Source organism: Colias eurytheme, chromosome 6, assembly GCF_061535395.1.
Source record: "Colias eurytheme isolate Ceu_HAF_F1 chromosome 6, ilColEury1 Martin Lab GWU primary, whole genome shotgun sequence".
Lineage (NCBI taxonomy): Eukaryota > Metazoa > Arthropoda > Insecta > Lepidoptera > Pieridae > Colias > Colias eurytheme.
Window position 1 is genome coordinate 6,135,886 of NC_142985.1, and position 20,562 is coordinate 6,156,447.

At 34.7% G+C, this 20,562-nt stretch overlaps 1 protein-coding gene across 5 annotated transcripts; it reads right to left on the reverse strand.

Moving 5' to 3' along the window:
• Positions 1-996: 996 nt before the first annotated feature.
• Positions 997-9,273, reverse strand: LOC149907692 (monocarboxylate transporter 1-like). 5 transcript variants are annotated; one of them, XM_090102744.1, is made up of 8 exons: positions 9,171-9,273; positions 6,022-6,181; positions 4,349-4,619; positions 3,826-4,028; positions 3,488-3,746; positions 3,230-3,399; positions 2,993-3,158; positions 997-1,646 (listed from the first exon to the last, which is right to left on the reverse strand). In XM_090102744.1, exons 2-8 carry the CDS (start codon positions 6,130-6,132, stop codon positions 1,294-1,296), a joined length of 1,533 nt encoding a protein of 510 aa, XP_089958870.1. In that variant the 5' UTR covers positions 6,133-6,181; positions 9,171-9,273; the 3' UTR covers positions 997-1,293. The 5 variants fall into 5 exon arrangements, with proteins under 5 accessions (XP_089958870.1, XP_089958869.1, XP_089958872.1 ...); XM_090102743.1 differs by lacking the exon at positions 9,171-9,273 and adding an exon at positions 7,635-7,656; XM_090102746.1 differs by lacking the exon at positions 9,171-9,273 and having other exon boundaries at positions 6,001-6,139.
• Positions 9,274-20,562: the final 11,289 nt, after the last annotated feature.

Here is a 20,562-nt window from a genome sequence, read left to right on the forward strand (position 1 = left end):
AGAAAATTTCGTGAGAATCGGTCCACCCGTTTCGGAGGAGTATGCAGCAGACTAACATTGTGACACGAGAATTTTATATATATAAGATATATCAATATTTATATCTCAATTATATTATAATTATAATCAATATTTATATAATTCTTACGTATACGTGGATCGTTTTAAATATGAAAATTAAGATGAAGGTTAACGTTGGCTCAATTAAAATTAATAGTTAACCTGATGACCATAATTTGTCACAATGAGACGAGAGGTATACAAGATGTTGTGACTAATCTAAATAAACAAAACGATGATCTAATTATTCTAAATATACATTAACTAGCGACCCGCCCCGGCTTCGCACGGGTGCAATGCTGATACTAAATAGACTACAGAAAAACTGTGCGCGTTGAATAGAGCATGAAACTGTTTAAGGGGAAAAATGCAATCTATTGAGTTATAGGTATATAATAATACTTAATTACTATATTTCTACATATTATATAAATACAAGAATTTTCAGTATTGATAAATTCAATTATATTTTATAGTCTCAAGATATGGTTAAACAAACTTTAAATGATTTTAAAATTAAAAACGAATGAAATTTTTTTATAACAAAAAATTTTATATATCATAGACATAGAAATTGTTGTAAAAGAAATGGTAAAATAGTGAAATCTCAGTCCAAAGGTATCAGAAAAATTCCGCTGATGGTGCAGCTAATCAAGATTTAAAGGGTGCCATCAGTGTCCATCTTTGTTAGTTCCGCTCTCGGACTAATTGCAGGTCGTTATCAGCTATAATTTTAATGAAATCTCATGAAGTGAAAGACGTTTGTACTTATTGACTAAACGTCGTCCTTATTTGTTATTTGCATGTTTTATAAAATAAAATAAAAAAAATATTAACAATAGTTCACGAAAATTTTATTTTAATTAACATAATTGTAAATGTCTTCAAAAATCTCAAAATAATTGCAAAGGTAAGGAAAATAACAAAATACAAGTATAAACAAAATAATTTATTAATTAGACTAGAAATAACGTACATTTGTTAAATTAAATTAATATTATGTCTTCCTTTCACACAAAATACTACATCAGTCTCAATGTTATAAATGCTAACTGGTGTAAATTGAGGTATATTGTACACGTATACATTTGAAAACATCACAGCCAACTTCTCTCGGTAGGGCTTCATATTATGTTCAACAATTATGCAGCCTTTTACTTCACAATTATGCTAGTCTTGTTTCATTTGGCTTATTAATATCACAGTCTGTGTGAATTCATCTAGTATTGCGCCTTACGTCATCTGCATTTCTTCTTCTATTTTTTTATTTTTCTTTTTATCTTGGTAATATTGATGTAACATATCCGGTATCCACATGATTAGGAACAGCACTAGAATTGCGTTTTGCGCAGTTATACAAATTATGTAACTACCAGTATAATCTCTTATCCAGCCTAGGAAGTAGCCCATAGGAGGGACGATGATTCCCATACTTAACATTCCTAGACCTACAGCTGACGCTACCTGATCCATTCTACATTGTTCTGAGATTGCAATGTTCTTAGATACACTCACCATACTTCTTCCAAAGCCATATAATGACGACATAGCAAGCAACACGAACATATCCGTTTGGTAGGCCAAAACTGTAAAAGAGATCAAATAGGTAAAGGACATGCAGCAAGATTAGATTAATCCCTTATCAAATTACGTGGAAAAATATACCCCAAATATAGAATTTTTGATGGTGATAATGTCAATTTACTGCGACAGTAAAATATAAATTTGGGTATCGTGTAAAATATGTAAATTATTTTCTATTTGTCCCTTAACACGGCACGCCCTGAAATAATGTACCCAGATATGACCTGAATTGGTTTTAGTGATAGTTATTGATTAAAAAATACTATAGTAGAGAAAAAAATAAAACAAATTTTCTGTAAGTAGGTTTTTCAGGATGCCCGTTAAAACGGCCTTTGCCAAGAACCCCGTCTTCATTGCTGTCTCAAAAAACGGACAACGCTGTCATACAGCTTATAAAATAAGAATGAAAAAAAATAAAATTCACTCAATATAACACAATTGAAAACAATTTCAAGTAGCATTTTCTTGTTTAATTGTATCACAGTATCAATTATAACAAAAAATTCTTCAATTTTAACTAAATACCTAACAAATGATAATTGAGCCCTCTCGAGCTCAATCACACTATTTAGTTGTGTGGAATGTTAAATTACATTTATTATGTCGTGTGAAGCAACCTTTGGTTTCATATAGTACAAATAGTAATGGTTTTTCTAAATGTGAAGTGATATTTGGCCGATGATTAGGACATTTAGACGAAATGCATGTCGAGGTCGAGGAACTCCCGGTTCTATTGTAGACCCAACAGATTTAACTGATCTTAGATTATATTCGTCATTTTGAACTTAATTAAAAATAATTCTCTATATAATTAAAGACTCTAAAGTAAGAAAATCCCATAAAAGTGATATTTTATTAAAGTACGAATCATGGCAACGTCCGTTTCTTGGGACATGTCAATGGGTTCTTAGTTACATGTATCTACGGCACTGTCCCAAAAAACGGACCAGCTATATTTCGAATATTTTGGCATAGAATTATTTGAATATTTCATAATCTTTAGAGCAAAAACAACAGTTTATCTCACCTGAAAGTTAAATCAATAGAAATCAAACATGGAAACTATTTCATTAAAGCTATTATTGACCAGAAACACAAACCATCACTTATTCCGGGAATCCCTAAATTCAACAGTCACCTAGCACACGAATCAAATGTTCTAACTTCTACTCTAATTAGCATGTAGGAGAAAAATAAAGGATTGTTATCGTACTTTCTCCAACGTACTCAATTTTCTAGATTTTTTGGAACGTTCAAGATTTACACGGCATTAAGTACATGTACTAAAAAAGTGACAGAAAAGCTTTAAGGGCTAAATACTAAGATCTATTTTGGAATGGTTACTTACTTTGTCTTATTACAAGTAACCAAATACTGGTCAATACCAACGTCATTCTAGCTGATATTTTGAATTTTGATTGCGCTTGCGGCAATACAAGTCTTCCAATAATATCTGGAAACGCTACAGCTGACATGCAGTTGGCAGTTTCTTGTTTATTCATACCCGCAACTTTCTACAATAAATAAAAATTTTAAATTTTTAGAATATCGTCAATAAATTTTATATGGAAATATGAATAAATACCTGCAGGAAAAGTGGATATAACATGCTGAAGTTTTGTATTGAAATAAATGTTAAAGCTGTTCCGAGTATAACATTTAAAAATCGTGGGCTGGATAAAAGGGAAATATCAAGTAAATCGTATATTTTTTGTAGAATTGTTTTGTTTTTCTTTGGTTCTGCGTGATTATGTCCTAGAAAATAAAAATAATGTACAATATACCTACATTATAAATCTTAAGATTATTTGAAATAAAGGCAATTTATAATTGAAATGCGTACCATTCATGTGGCCATTTGTTTTACCATTTTGATGCATTTGTAATTCGGTATGACTTTGAGATATTTTATGAGAATTTTCTTTTTCCTTGCCATTTTCATGCAATACTGTTGGGACAGTTGCACGTCGAGTATCCTTGTATACTTCATCATTATTTTCGTGATTATTCTCTAGTAGCGAAATTTTTTCATCAACTTCAACTTCTTCTTCTACTTTTTTCATGTGCCATTCCACGGGTTGTATTAACAGCGTTCCACAAATCTTAAATTACAAATTTTGTTCATAACAAATTGATTTATAGAGCTATCAACGGAATCGGCATAGGTTGGTATATATTTACCCCATGCAAGCTGAGGGAAGAGAGAAGTAAACATGCTCCTCTAAACCCATAATGGTCAAGGAGATATCGCACCACATGCGGCATTATAGTCTGCCCAATACCGGTTCCCGCCAATGCTATTCCAACAGCAATACTCTTTTTCAACTTAAAGTAGCTATTTATGGACACAAATCCAGCATTTTGAATAAAACCTAAGCCTAGACCTGAAATTAAATTAAGTGTAAGTATTAATCAACGAATTTTATAGCTAATTGTATTGTATATGTATCTATATTGCCGCGGACATGTAAGAAGAAAAAAAAATGGATTATATGGGAGGAAACTGCAATATCTGAGCTTTGTTCAGCTGTATAAGAATAAGGTTGGAACAGAATTAAGAGGGTTATATCGCAGTGTTTTATTAAAAAATACGAGTAAAATAATTTTAAATGCAACAAAAATACTTGGCACAACACAGCCTGTTTGGAGTTGAAAATTGAAATACTGAAAATATAAACTTTGAAATGACAATACAGAAACTTACCTAAAAGTATGCCGTAACTTATAATCAAATGGACTATGTTCGTTGAAAATCCACTACAGAATATTCCTGTGGAACAGAACACAGCTCCAGTGACGCACACAAATCTGGCTGACGTCAATTTAACTAGAGCACCAGCGATCGGACCACCGAAATTGGTCACAAAAAGCATAACACTGAGAACTATGGCCGCTCCTTGCGTCGTGTGTCCCATTGCTTCCAGAGCATCTCCGTATAGCAAGCTGAAGATGGTCAACATAGACTGATTGAATATCTAAAATAAAATTTCATCTTGATTTAATACTTAAAAAAAATTGCTTACAAATTTTAGAATAATACTATCATCATCACTACATAGTATAAAACAAAGTCGCTTTCTCTGTCCCTATGTCCCTTTGTATGCTTAAATCTTTGAAACTACGCAATGGATGTTGATGCGATTTTTTTTAATAGATAGAGTGATTCAAGAGGAAGGTTTACATGTATAATAACATCCATTAAATAGTAGATAAGTACTGTTATTTTTGAGGTTTCTAATGTGATGTCGTAAATAATTTCATTTTCTCCGCTTACATTGCAAACGCAGGCTGAACCCTACGAGTTTTATCAAAATAATGTAGGTACTAAGTATTATACACATTGAAAAGGTCTACAGAAAAGTCCGCGGTGGTTTATGTCTATCTTTTATGGATAACCCACAATAACTTTTTTTTGTCATTATTTTTTTCGACAAATAATGGCTAATTTTCGAAGCGATTTTAACCAATACAACATTTTACCAATTAAATACCTTGAATACATTGTTCATTTAAAATAGATCTAGATGGCCCTTTACACCGTATGATTTAAGTGAATATTTTCGAAGATATTACATATATTTAAAAATTGCGGGACGTAGCGTTTGCGGCGGTACCGGCCGGCCGCCCGGCTATACATATATTTTATACCCGTGCGAAGCCGGAGCGGGCCGCTAGTGTATTATATAAATGAATACCACTAGATATTTGAATAGAATAATATGCTTGCCATTAATATAGAAAAAGTTTGGGATTACCTCATATTTGTTATTTTACAGTTTCAATGTAAATATTATACTTTTCATGAATAAATTGAAATAGTAACAATCAAATAACAATTAAATTAATTTACTGAAATTAGCTTATATAAGATTCAAATTTCGTTGATATTTCTTCATTTCTTTAAAGCAGTTTTGAGTAATTTATTCAAACATATTATCTACAGTTCTAGATTCATAATATGGAGGCTATTATGAAATAAAAAAAAAATCAATAATGCGGGCCTTTATCAGAATTAGATAAAATGTATTAGAAAACATTTAATTATCATATCGTTTGGTAAGAATCCGTGACCTTCATTCAAGGTAATATGTATCTATGATAATACTAACATGTATAATATAAATCATCTACCAATTCTATTTAAAAAAAATAATATAATTCAACACTATATAAACAATTTTAAAAATTGAAGTGTAACTAAAAATCAAGACTTCTGTATTCGAAGGATCGTGAATCGTGATAAAAAACTTCCTGTATTTTACTTCATTGTTCAATTTCTTGTTTTTATTTTTATTGTACTATATGAAGACTACTACTACAAACTTTTATACAATATAACAGCTTACTGGTAGATACCTATTTGATGTTCTTACTAACATTGGAAAGACCTGTTCCTATTAAAACCATCCATCCCCAACCTCCATCAGGGGGCACTAGTTTTATCCTTTTCTCCGTCCTTGGGAACGCTAATGAATTTTTCTTCGACATGTTTCCTGCTCTTCCTTATTTCATTAGAAAACTTCATGTGAGTTTTTTTCTAAAAAAAAAATTTGTTGTTAATACCCTGAAATGGCGATTTATTATACGGAAAGGTTAATTTTAATCTCGAATCGGCTATTATTGGTCATTGGACATACATATTAGCGCGTTTAATTTAACGATAAAATTATAGGTAGTTTAAAAGTAAATCAATTATTGATGAACTCAAAATAAATGAAAATTCGATATATAATAATTTTATTTACTTAAACAATGGAAATTTCACAAGATTGCGGCTCGTTGATGGTGTTCTACTACAATCCACTTCTGATATATCTTTTGTCTCTACAGATTTGGCAACTTTGTTTTTTATGGAAAGTTACTAACGAGTCATTGGGAAGTGACCATTTAATAATTATAAAGTTGTCATCGTCCACATATGACAGAAGATCGTTTATTAAACGTAGAAATTTCAATAATTGTGATTGGGATGCCTTTACTTTATTTTTAGAACAATCATTTAATAACTTTAATATTCCCTCAAAACAAGACTTTTATGATTTATTTGAACATAGTATGGTATCTGCTGCTGATACAAATTACAAATGACACGAAACAGTGACACAAAATTTCGGGTCATTTGTAACAGGATGGCGGTTCTACAGGGGTCTTAGTACGCAATGATAAAAAGAAAAATGATGGTCAGAACGCTGATACCGGATACCTTAAGATACTATAATATAAAATATTACAGTATCTTAAGATAAAATATTATAGTATCTTCACCGTGTGTGACGCGCTTAATTCCGTATAAGAAAATACCCCAATTCTTTTGTGATAAGTTTAAACCCAAACCCTACTGGAATACAGAAGTTTCAAAGGCGGTTGCTGAACGTCGTTTAGCTCTGTCAATTTTTAGAAGCTGTCCTTCTCCTGCAAATCTAAACGTACTCAAAGAAAAGATTTCTAATGCTCAAAGAATTATTCGGATCGCAAAGAATAAATCTTGGCAGCGCTTTTGTACTTCTGTTGATCACTCCACCTCATCTTCGGACATGTGGCGTAAAATGAAGTGGCTAAAAGGGCATCATGTTCGATCGCCTGGATACATGGTAAGCAAAGATAGGGCGGAGGCTTTACTTGTAAATCTAGCGCCTATGTATGTGTGCCCTGCACAACCTACCATTTCGTCCAGGAATACTAAACTAGAATCAGCAATAACTATTCAAGAACTAGATAATTCTATTAAAAAATCGGATACTGCCCCGGGGTGTGATGACATTGATTTTCAATGATGCGACACTTACCGCTGGTGGGGAAGCTTACTTCAATTATACAATGCATTTTTATTAATTGGCTTTGTGCCCTCCCAATGGCGTACAGCTAAGATAATTCCTATTCTTAAACCTAACTACGAAGTCAATACTCCGCCTGCATTTCGTCCTATCGCTTTGTTATCGTGCATTTGTAGAAACTTAATCCTTCCACCAGTTCCTTTCTACCTTCCTCACTTAGTCTTGAAGGCTGTGGCTGTTGTTGTCTTTGAGGTGTGTGGTCTTGGATATCCATTTGTGGCGAAGATCGAGGGAAAGGGCATACCCCGTCCAGACATGGCATTTTTCTGTCTCCTTACCAATATTACTCGATGCAGCTGGCTGGGGGGTAACAAACAGATGAGATATTAGATGTTCATTTTTTTCACCCACAACATCTTGATTCTTAATAGTGTCAGGTAAAAAAGTCAGGGGAAGGTTCGGTAATTCTACAGGTATTGGGCTAGGAGGCACGTAAATAGTTATTGAATAAACGATTTGAATTATGTAACTGTACAGTTTTCGTGGTTTTTAGCACACTTGGGGCAAACAACTTTCTTAGAAGGGCACACCAAACGCCTATGGCCAAACTTCCAACATCGAGAGCACTCCGTGACAGGAAAAACATAAGGATCCACATTGATACGTAAGCCATAAATGGATACATGTCTGGGAAGAGCTGACCCTTTAAAACACAGTCGGATAGCTTCGCATTTCTACCAAGAACTCACACCCTTGTCATTAAAATTTCTCTGATTTAATCTCTTTACAGAAATTAATTCGATGTTGCTTGATACATTACGCAATAATTCCTCCTCAGAAACATCCAATTCAATATTTTTAATTACTCCGTATGACATCCCCTTTATGAGTAGAAGTAACAACATTACCTCTACGATCACAATAAATGGTGAAACGATCGACAGAGTAGATGAGTATGTTTATTTGGGTCAGATAATTACACTGGATAGAATTGCACAAACAAGGGAAGTAGACCGCCGGATACAACTAGGATGGGCAGCGTTTGGCAAACTATCCGATGTATTCAAAGATAAACAAATACCAACCTTCCTGAAGAGGCGAACTTTCGAGCAATGTGTTCTTCCTGTAATGACATACGCTTCCTAAACCTCGACACTAACCCAACAACTAGTGCACAAGCTCCAAGTAGCACAAAGGTCGATGGAACGCACTATCCTCGGGATTTCTTTGATAGACAGAGTTCCAAATACGACGATCAGAAAGAAAACTGGAGTTATAGACATAGCACTCAAAGTTTCTAGGCAGAAATGGAGATGGGCGGGCCATGTTTGTAGATTAAGCGACAATAGGTGGACCAACAGAATCTTGGAATGGCGTCCTTGGACCGGGCGAAGAAATGTTGGACGTCCGGGCGAATGAAGGTATTGGGAAGAAAATGGATGTGGGTGGCGAAGAACAGAAAAGAATGGCGTGCCCATGAAGAGGCCTATACTCAACTTTGGGTTAAAACGGGCTGAGAAAGAAGAAGAAAGATGACATCCCCACCTCAGATGACCTTTGACATTTCCATCCCAAATCTTCAAAAGCCTTGCACTCGACAAAACGCTTTGCAAATCTCTCCCCCTCAAATGTAATGCTCATTTTTTGTTGTAATAAATATTTTATACGACAAATACCGCCAATCTTATTTTCGCTGAATAAACGAGCTAATATAAACTGTTTAGGTAACACAGAACTGCTTGTGATAATTACTTCAATTTTTTCCTCCAACTCGTTTATACTGCCTGCACGCACAACTTTACGCTTTCTAGAAACAATATTCCAATCCTCCTCCGACGAATTCTCCTCCCGTATCCTCGACCTCTTCCTATTCACATCCTCCGTTCCTGTATATAATACATCACCGCTTTCAATAATCCGTTCCTCCAATCCGCTTACTTTAGTCTCCGCAATATCTACTCCACCAACTTCGCCCGTATTGTCTAAGTCATACGGCTCGTTTTCCATAGTGCGCTGACTCGACCTGGCCGCGGGTCGAGCCGTGCAAAGACGTACGTACGAAGATAAGACAAAGCTAGTACAAACACAACCAATCAGAAGGAATGCGTATGCACAACTGCGTTGCGTAATAATAGATGTCGGTTGTTTTATTTCATGCGAAGAAATTGTATAATTTATATTTTGTTCAAGACAAACTCTATATGTGTTTTATTTATACATTAATATTTAAAAATTAAGTCAATATCGAATATATTAAAATTTATAGAGCAAATTATAGTCTCGCGAACTACAGCTGGGTCGATTTAACTGAGTTTGGTTTTGAAATGTTAGTGCCGAAACACATAACCGCGTTGCGGTGTGAAAAATATTTTACACTGAACAATTGTAATGTACATCAGCTATAATATATCTAACTATAAAATAAAAAAAATGGTAAGTGAAATCAGTGCCTATAGCTACAGTTAAGACAGGGGTCCACAAAACTTAATATCATTAAAGACTTACCTAAATCATAATTATGTAAAGTCACAATCCACACAAAGTCAGGTCACGAAACATACAAGTTCCCACTACATAAATGATTATTTCTTGTTACATACAACCGATCGATGTGGACGCACACGCGTAAATGGGATATCATGATTGTAATAAATTTATTAAGTATGTTATATAACAATGTTATCAATGTGCAAGCACATCCAGACACGCGGCAGCGTGTCAAGCCGAGTTCAAGCGAAGAGAACTGGCGAGCAGCAGCCGTGTGTATTTTTTACACGAACCATTTGGAGCCACTTTTCACCCCCTTATAACTCGAAATCTATTTAATTTAAACAAATTTGGTACATATAAAGAGGACCCCAAGACGTGACCCAATGACATTAATTTTTTTAGTACTTAAGTAAAAATGGTAAAGTTTATAAAAATAGAAAATATTATATTCACCATAATAGTGTTAAAATATAGATCAAAACTAATCAATGGCCGAAAAAAATTTTGAAATCCATCAATAAAGGTCTGAGATAGATTATTGAAGTTTACATCATCATCACTACATAGTATAAAACAAAGTCGCTTTCCCTGTCCATATGTCCCTATGTCCCTATGTCCCTATGTCCCTATGTACCTTTGTACGCTTAAATCTTTGAAACTACGCAACGGATTTTGATGCGGTTTTTTTAATAGATAGAATGATTCAAGAGGAAGGTTTATATGCATAATAACATCCATTAAATAGTGGAGAAGTACTGTTATTTTTGAGGTTTCTAATGTGATGTCGTAAAAAATTACATTTTTTCCGCTTACATTGCAAACGCAAGCTGAACCCTACGAGTTTTATGAAAATAATGTACTAAGTATCATACACATTGAAAAGGTCTACAGAAAAGTCCGCGATGGTATATGTCTATCTCTTATGGATAACCCACAATAACTTTTTTTTGTCATTTACTTTTTACGACAAATAATGGCTAAATTTCGATGCGATTTTAACCAATACAGCATTTATCCTTAACCAAACACATTCAGTGCCACCGACTCGCCCGGAGAGTCCACGTAAATTTTATTCCAGCGCCGTAGACTCGCCCGTCGAGTTCAATGTGTTTGCTATTTTTTTCCAAAATGCATGTGTATTTTCTGGTTAAAATGATACTGAAGTCTAAATATACCCTAATCTAAAGAATTACGTGGTGGGCCGGGTGTGCAGACCCAGTTTATAATCGAAAGAAAATAAACTATTCTGCAATGCTTTGAACTCGCTAGGCGAGTTCACTGACATAGATTCTCAAACTTTTATTTAATGAAATATCTATATGTACGGTTGATACTTTTATTTTCATTTTACCAAAAGTCACATTCACTCATAAAACAACGGCGGATTGTGTTCTACACCTTGCAGGGGCTCGAATTTTGTGTTATTATATAGGCAAAGGTTACCTTACACGCTAGGTACTTTATCACGCAATTGCCGACATTTTAAAACTGTACTGTTTTTATATTCTTAAAAAGCCCGTATCAAAATGTTTCCGGGAAAATTGTTTTTTATTTAGTCGAATTGAAAACCTCCTATTTATAAAAAAAAAAATATAAGATATTTAAAATATAACCTCAACAATAACCACTATTTATAAGTTTAACAGCCACTGCACAAATTACGAAACAAACTTACCTTTTCTTTTATCTATAGTGTTTCTTGCCATTTTTATATGTTAAATTACACCGTATGTTAGTTAAACTCTTTTTAATTGCGTTAAACACTTAACGTACACTGTCACGGCCACAAAAATAACAAAACATTGTTTTTACCCTAACGCAATGCCACTGAACTCGCCTGGCGAGTGATTCAATTCGTGTTGCAGCGCCGGGGACTCGCCTAGCGAGTCCAACGTAAAATGTACGCGGCGTCCGAGAAAACATCGTGAAAATCGTAGTGGTAATGAAAGTGTTAAATACCTTGAATACATTGTTCATTATATATAGATCTATATGGCCCTTTACACCGTATGATTTAAGTGAATATTTTCGAAGATATTACAGTTTTTAAAAATTGCGGGACGTAGCGTTTGCGGCGGTAGGCGGCCGGCCATCTATTTTATACCCGTACAAAGTCGGAGCGGGCCGCTATGTTTTTATATACAACGTTCACAGTTTTTCTGTAGTGTATTTAGTATCAGCATTGCACCCGTGCGAAGCCGGGGCGGGTCGCTAGTATTTATATAAGCACGAAACATCTGTGGATTCGATGCGCCTCTGACATCACACTCACTCGCGCTAGTAACGCTAGGGCAGATTACTTCGATTGTATGATTTCTTTATTCAAAACTGTTATAAAACGTAAAATAAAAGAAAATTGTAATAAAAATATTGCTCATACATATTTTAAAAATAATATATAATTTTTAGTCCAGTCTGTGGGGAAATATAAAAGCCTCTGCTCTACAAAAGGTGGCGTAGAAAATGTTTTGAAACAATATTGTTTAGGTATGAAAGGTTAATCAAAATCCAAGTTTTCGACCTTGACGGACCCAGGCGCTAGCCGCCATCTTGAATTAAAGGTGCTAAAATTAGGTATATTTTAAATAACTTCTCAATTGTTTACTAAATCACAAAAGTATCTATGAGGGGTTCAAAGAAGACAAAATTACCTACATTTTTTTCATACATGATTATTCTGTAAGTCTTAAAGGTAAAAAGTTACAAGCGACGGAAATAATAATATTTACAGAAATCATATAATTTTAATTTTGTTTAAAAATTGTGCAGCAATCTTTTTTTATTCTTTTTGATGGCCCGGGCTGGTTAATGGTGGCTTCTTCATTATCGTCGCTGAAATTTTCTGTTTCATTGTCTGTATTTTTAGTTTCCAACCATGAAATTTCGTCGATTAAATTTACTTTTTATTGATAACTTTACGAATCGTTCATATCGGATATCTTCTAAGGATTCCTTATCCATGTCCCCTCCGTAAAAAGTTACTAGAAAGCGTGCTCCAGCGTCTTCGATTTCTTCTGGTCATGATGACGAAATTTCATGGTTGGAAACTAAAAATACAGACAATGAAAAAGAAAATTTCAGCGACGATAATGAAGAAGCCACCATTAACCAGCCCGGGCCATCAAAGAGAATTAAAAAATGATAGCTGTACAATTTTTAAACAAAATTAAAATTATATGATTTCTGTAAATATTATTATTTCCGTCGCTTGTAACTTTTTACCTTTAAGACTTACAGAATAATCATGTATGAAAAAAATGTAGGTAATTTTGTCTTCTTTGAACCCCTCATAGACACTTTTGTGATTTAGTAAACAATTGAGAAGTTATTTAAAATATACCTAATTTTAGCACCTTTAATTCAAGATGGCGGCTAGCGCCTGGGTCCGTCAAGGTCGAAAACTTGGATTTTGATTAACCTTTCATACCTAAACAATATCGTTTCAAAACATTTTCTACGCCACCTTTTGTAGAGCATAAATACCTACAGACTGGATTATTTACATATTCACATTTATTTATTCTTTATTTATGAGTGTTTAGTTTAGTTTTAATTTCAGTATAATGGAAGAATATTCGTCGAAGGTCGAAATGATTTAATTTGCGTAATATTAATATTAATATAATTGAAACATCTTTAGGCGCGTTGAGAGTACTATTTCAAGATCGCGTCTTGGCAATACCGTCACGTCATGGAGTAATGCGATGATCCTTCTACGACGATCTTTGCATCTTGGTAATAGTGTGTGTACAAATTCACGCTGGATGTTTAGAAAATCATGTAATTTTTTAAACAGAAAACGAGTTTAAAAAATTGCAGATTATGACAGGGCAATGTGTGCTGACATTCATAACATACAAGAAAATATAGAAAATAATACTAAACAAACCATACCGAGAAACCGCAAGAAAAAATAATAAAAAATGTGTGCATGTACTAGTGTATACACGTAAGAAGTGAAACTTCTTTATGACCTTTTACAGAAATACGTCGAATCATGCGTGGTGGGGATAAGATAAAGATGGCGCGTAACGGAAAAATGTCACGCGTAACGCAAAAATGTTGCACTAAATTTTTTTCCAACCCCGATAAAGAAGTTTCACTTCAAAAATCTTATATAAAAAGTATTATATTCATAAAGTAAATCAAATTTGCAGAGTAATTTTCTGTACAAAAAGTAATGTAAAGTAAATAATTACATACTGTTTAAATTTTGTGAGGTTCTAAACTAGCCAAGTCAAATTATGAGGTTCAATAGGTCATTAGTTGTTTGCTTTGTGAAAATAATTATATTATTCAAATTAAAAAAGTCATATTTTGGAATAAACGTTGTTCTCTAAGGGAAAATAAAACAATTGAGTTTTCAGTTCACCTAAGAACTTAATGCATCTTACATCTTTGTAAATAAATTTCTGGACTGTCTACAGAACTTGGCACACATTTAGATCTCAATTCTTTTTTCGGAAAATTAAGTCAACGATTGAACTTGGCTCCAATTTTTACATTTATGTTTTTGGTGGGATTTTTCATTTCGCGCCCTATTTGAATCGTACGTAATAGAATGAATGACGTATATCTGGCGAAATTATCTTAATATTTTTATCAGCATAGGTATGTATTATTTCGTAAGTGCATAAGACCAATCCATCACCATCATCATCATTAAGCGGGTCTACACAGAGCTAGCAGCCTCGCGAAGCAATTGCTGCGCGAAGCACAGTTGTCTAAAAATAGATTTTTCTAGTATATTATGTATATTATGAATCAATTTTATCAATAGAAATAACGACATACTAATTATGTACTTTGGTAATTAATAAAAAGTACCTACATGTAAAACGTTAATTAAAAGTTAAAGGTCACTATAAAATTCAGTTCCTACTATAGGTAGGCAATAAAAAGCAATACAAAGTAAATTATTTAACTAAATGCATTTCAATATCTACATATCACCATTTTGAAGAGCATACAGGAGACTGGAAAGAAGTAAGCGCGTAACCACATTTTTTTATTATTATTAACTAGCGACCCGCCCCGGCTTCGCACGGGTGCAATGGCGGTCGGCCGGTACCGCCGCAAACGCTACGTCCCGCAATTTTTAAAACTGTAATATCTTCGAAAATATTCACTTAAATCATGCGGTGTAAAGGGCCATATAGATAATTATATTAAATGAACAATGTATTCAAGGTATTTAATTGGTTAAGGATTAATGCTGTATTGGTTAAAATCGCTTCGAAAATTAGCCATTATTTGTCGTAAAAAGTAAATGAAAAAAAAAGACGGGTTGCACTCCGGGAGTGCCGGCAGAAGTGAAAACTTGATAATTAACGTTGAGCATGTTTGATATTTTGGAATGGTATCCGTCTTACGCTTTTTCGATCAGGTCACGTGTCCTGACGCGAGTTTAAGATTTTATACCCATTACAGAAAAAGTGCTCAACGCCGCTAAAGAAGTTTTCACTTCAAAAAAAGTTATTGTGGGTTATCCATAAGAGATACACATATACCATCACCGACTTTTCTGTAGACCTTTTGAATGTGTACAATACTTAGTACATTATTTAGATAAAACTCGTAGGGTTCAGCCTGCGTTTGCAATGTAAGCGGAAAAAATGTAATTTTTTACGACATCACATTAGAAACCTTAAAAATAACAGTACTTCTCCACTATTTAATGGACGTTATTATACATATAAACCTTCCTCTTGAATCATTCTATCTATTAAAAAAAACCGCATCAAAATCCGTTGCGTAGTTTCAAAGATTTAAGCATACAAATGGATAATAAGTGGTGTTTTAACGTAAATTGCTTCAGTTATTTATTTTCTTTCGTGTTTTTATTTATTTCACTCACAATTCACAAAATAATGTGCAAATAATTATAACCAACTTACTCATAAGGATGTGACAATTAGTCAAACGAACCCTCGGTTCAAATTCTTTATAATTCTAACGTAATTAATATTTCTTAAGAACAAGAAATAATTAATTTCTTGGACCATTAGAATCCTAAGCTAGAGAGCTTCATTGCTGAAAGAATTTCACCACGATTAATAACGAGTAGGTAATGGCTTAGTAAGTTCTTTGTTTTAGCGGGATTCCTTTGAGCAGAGCCTTTCACGTTTTAATTGAGTTTTGATAAAATTTTCAAGGCTCCCCAAATAACTTATTAATGATGATTATGCATATATTTTAACCTTGATTATATTGTATGAACTAGGTTAAAACGTCGAATTAATGTAAAATAACGAATATCTAAAAGTGCCATATGACATGTTTATAGATGTACCTATGCATGAGAGAAATTCTCGAAATTGAATAATATTATTATCTAAATTCTTAAGGTACTAAAAATAGTAATTACCTACCCATAACTATAATATGTACATTATTGCTATACGATCTAAAGTAGGCGTACGAAATTTAGTATAAATAATAATAGTTTTAAATGTTTATACTACATAAAAATTTATCTTTATGCCAAACAATATTTATACTCTCGGTTTTTTTTTTAAAGAAATTCATAAAATAAATGCAATTACATGGATAAGATCGGGAATAAAAGTAATTATCAACGGAACTAAGCAAAGAACCAAACAAATCCAATCAGCCGCAAACGTTTCCTAGAAAAGGGAAGAATAGCTTTAAATACTAACATTTTTTACAAAACGGTTCTTCTAGCAAATGAACAGGAACATTTTGGTTAAATTGGTTTTGTAAAAGTACCTATACGCAAACAAGTATGGCGAACTTTGTTTGATTAGTGAGACGTGAATACAAAGCAATTAGCCACAATTTTATTGATATTTTCAGTACGGCTAACATGCTTCAAATATCTATACTAATATTATAAAGAGGAAAGGTTTGTATGTATGTATGTATGTATGGTTTTCACGCATAAACTACTGGACCAATTTTGATGAAATTTGGCATAGATAATCTTTAGACCCTGAGAAAGAACATAGGCTACCTTTTATTGCGAAATATGTACCACGGGCGAAGCCGGGGCGGACCGCTAGTTAATAATATTTTTGCCCATGCTAGTCACACAACAAAATAAATGAATGAATTTGTGGTTATTTCATATTTGTTAATATTATTTATATACCGGTACATTTTAACGGCAATGTTGTGTTTTTCGATAATAACATAATTTAATTCACATCTAATTAAATTTCAATGAAATATATTTAGAATTATTTTTAATTTGGTCAAATTTGTGTGAAAATTGAAAATATGGTGAAAAGGATTAACTTACATCACTTTGGATTTTATAAACAATAGTGGGCGTATTGTAATCTTTTTTATAATTATTATTATGTAAGTAAATGTGAATCACGGATAATACTGAATTTTACATATTTTTTTGTTTAATTCTTTCACTTCAGTTCATTATGTTTAAGCAGCGTTGTAGTGTACCTATAAAATTTAAGCGAGAAGATGAAGACGAGACTCTGCTCGTCCATCCATATCTATGGTACCATATTAAAAACTATGATTTAGTTCATAATATATTGTCGAGTGATCTTTCGACTTCCGCTAAGAAAGGTCGCGTCGCGTCGCTCACGTTTGGGCGCTAGTTAGTGCTCGGGTATTGCGCTGACGCAGCAACCTACAAATCGTCACGTCTGGCCGCGTGCGGTCGCCGCGATGACCCAGTTACCGAAAGTAACTCACATATTTGTGTAAACAAAGTGTTAAGGCGAAGCTATAACGTTTAATTAATTATGGCTTCGACATCTCCAATCAAACTAATAACTGAAACAGAACACCTGTTATATAAACACTACAGTGAAGAAAAAATAAAACGAGAACATCTCCAGAATTTAGTGCATGACCTCAAAGGTCAAATAGAAAAACTTCAGCAAGAGTTGAGTTATATCCAGGGGCAAAAAAGTACCTGCAGACCCCGACAAAAAAGATAATAATGGGAAGCCGATGCAGGTCCAGTACGAGACGGATGAAGAAGAGCTTGCAAAGGAAACAGAATGGGTACGACAGAAAAGTAGAAAAAAAAGGAAATTGAACACATCACTGTCCCCACCATCTCATCAAGCAGATGAAACTACTGCAAACAAAGAAAATGTGAAACCTAAGAAACAACCTTCACCACCACCCATAATTGTCGAAAACGTAAAAAACTATCAACAGTTTTACGATCTTCTTTCGGAAAATCTAATGAAAGACTCGTTCATCATGAAAATGATGAATGGAGAAAAAGTTAAAATAAATTCTAACGACGGTGACTCGTATCGCGCTATTAGTAAGCATTTGTTACAGAACAACTGCCTTTGGTATTCTTATGAAAATAAACAAGAAAGGCCGATTAGGGTAATGGCAAAAAACCTGCACTCCTCATACGTGCCAGCTAGAATACTTGAAGACCTGACATCTAAGGGATACAAAATCCAGGACGCGGTCAACAAATTGAGCTGGAAGAACAAGGAACCCTTAAACATGTTTATGCTCTCTTTCGATAAGGATGAGGACATAAAAAAAATATATGGAATTAAATCCATATTAGGCTGTAAGGTGGACATACAGCCCCTGAAAACATCTAAGCTGATACCACAATGCAAAAGGTGTCAAGCATACGGCCACACACAAAAATACTGTTCAAAAGAACCCAGATGTGTTAAGTGTACAGGCAAGCATTTAACAAAGGATTGCAATAAACCAACTACAATGAAACCAAAATGTGTTCATTGTGGAGAGCCTCATCCGGCTAACTATAGGGGATGCACAGTGGCTAAAGAACTTCAAATTATTAAAAACAAAAGCATAAAAAGGAATGTGCAGCCAAATCTTCAAATTCTAAACAAAGAAAAAGTGACCAAACTCAGTAAACTTACAACAACAAAAGAACTTTCGTATGCATCAGTGACACGAGGAGCGCAGCCACAAACATCCTCACAGTCACAAAATAAGCCACTAAACCAACTCATGGATGAAAAAATGAATACCATCTTAAAGCTTTTAACCTCGTTTGATGAGAGGCTTAAAAAACTTGAGGAAAGCAATAAAAGAGCTTCCAATCATAAACAATAAAAATGTCGAATACATTAAAAATTATGGCATGGAATGCAAATGGACTGCTAAAACATCAGAATGAACTAACAGCAGTCCTAGACATAGAAAACATTGATGTATGCCTCATCTCAGAGACACACTTCAACAAAGAATCCCACGTAGAAATCAAAGGCTACAAAGTTTATCACGCGCTACATCCCCATAATACATCAAGAGGAGGAAGTGCTGTCATTATAAAGGAGAACATCTACCATTATGAAGTAAATAAATACGAAAAAGAAGAAATACAAGCAGTGGCGGTCAGTGTAAAAACTAAGCATTGTCCTATAACCATTTCATCCATATACTGTCCACCAAGGTATTCCTTGAAAGCAGATCATTACAAAAGCCTTCTACACGATCTTGGAAACAGATTTTTTTTTTTTTTTTTTTTTTTTTTTTATTACTACAACCGGCAAAGGAGCGGGCGGTACACTTGATGTAAGGTGTTCACCGCCGCCCATAGCAATTGCAACGTTACCTAGGTACCCTTGCGATTGTTTTGCCGGCCCTTGAGAGACGCATAGACTCTTTTTTTGAAGGCATCCATATCGTAAACAGATGGAAACACCGAAGATGGTAAGCTATTCCACAGTTTTGTTGTTCTGGGCAAGAAATGCCGTGAGAAGCGCACAGTTGTTGAGAGCCACTCATCCAGGTGGTGCGGATGGTACTTGAGCTTATGCCGTGCAGTGCGATTGTGGAATTTGGCAGCCGGTATTAAGCCAAAAAGTTCCTCGGAACACTCCCCATTGTACAGGCGGTAGAATACGCACAGAGACGCAACATCTCGCCGCAGTGCCAATGGATCGAGCCGATCGGTTAGCTCGGGTTTGTCGACGATTCGAGTGGCTCGACGTTGCAGGCGGTCAAAAGGAAGTAGTTGATATTGGGGCGCTCCAGCCCAAAGGTGAGAACAGTATTCCATATGAGGCCGAACTTGTGCCTTATAGAGTTGCAGGCGGTGAGCTGGCGTGAAATACTGTCTCGCCCTAGCGAGCACCCCAAGTTTCTTAGAGGCCAACTTGACCTTGTCTTCCAAATGACCCCTGAACTGGACGTCGCTCGCAATGTCAACACCGAGAATCCCGATATTTGGCGTGGCTTTGAGGAGAGTGTTTTGAAACCGAGGAGTCACCAAGAACGGCTTCTTTTTGGCGGTGAATGCGCACACTTGTGTCTTTGACGGGTTGAATTTAACGAGATTAGTCTGACCCCAAATGGAGATTTCGTCCAGGGTTTTATCAATCTCGTACACAAGTTCGTTCCGATACTGATCAACCTGCTTCTGAGAAACTCCTGCGTGCCCGGAGTATGTGGCATCGCCAGTGCTATCATCAGCATAACAATGAATATTACGTATTTGCAACATGTCATTGATATGAAGAAGGAATAGCGTAGGCGACAACACACACCCCTGCGGGACACCAGCATTCACAGGCTGTGGCTCTGAGCACGATCCGTCGACTACGACCTTAATGCTGCGTGCCTTGAGAAAACTGGATATCCAACTGCATAGTTTCTCAGAGAGCCCGTACGAAGGCAGTTTGGAGAGGAGCCCCTTGTGCCACACCCGATCAAA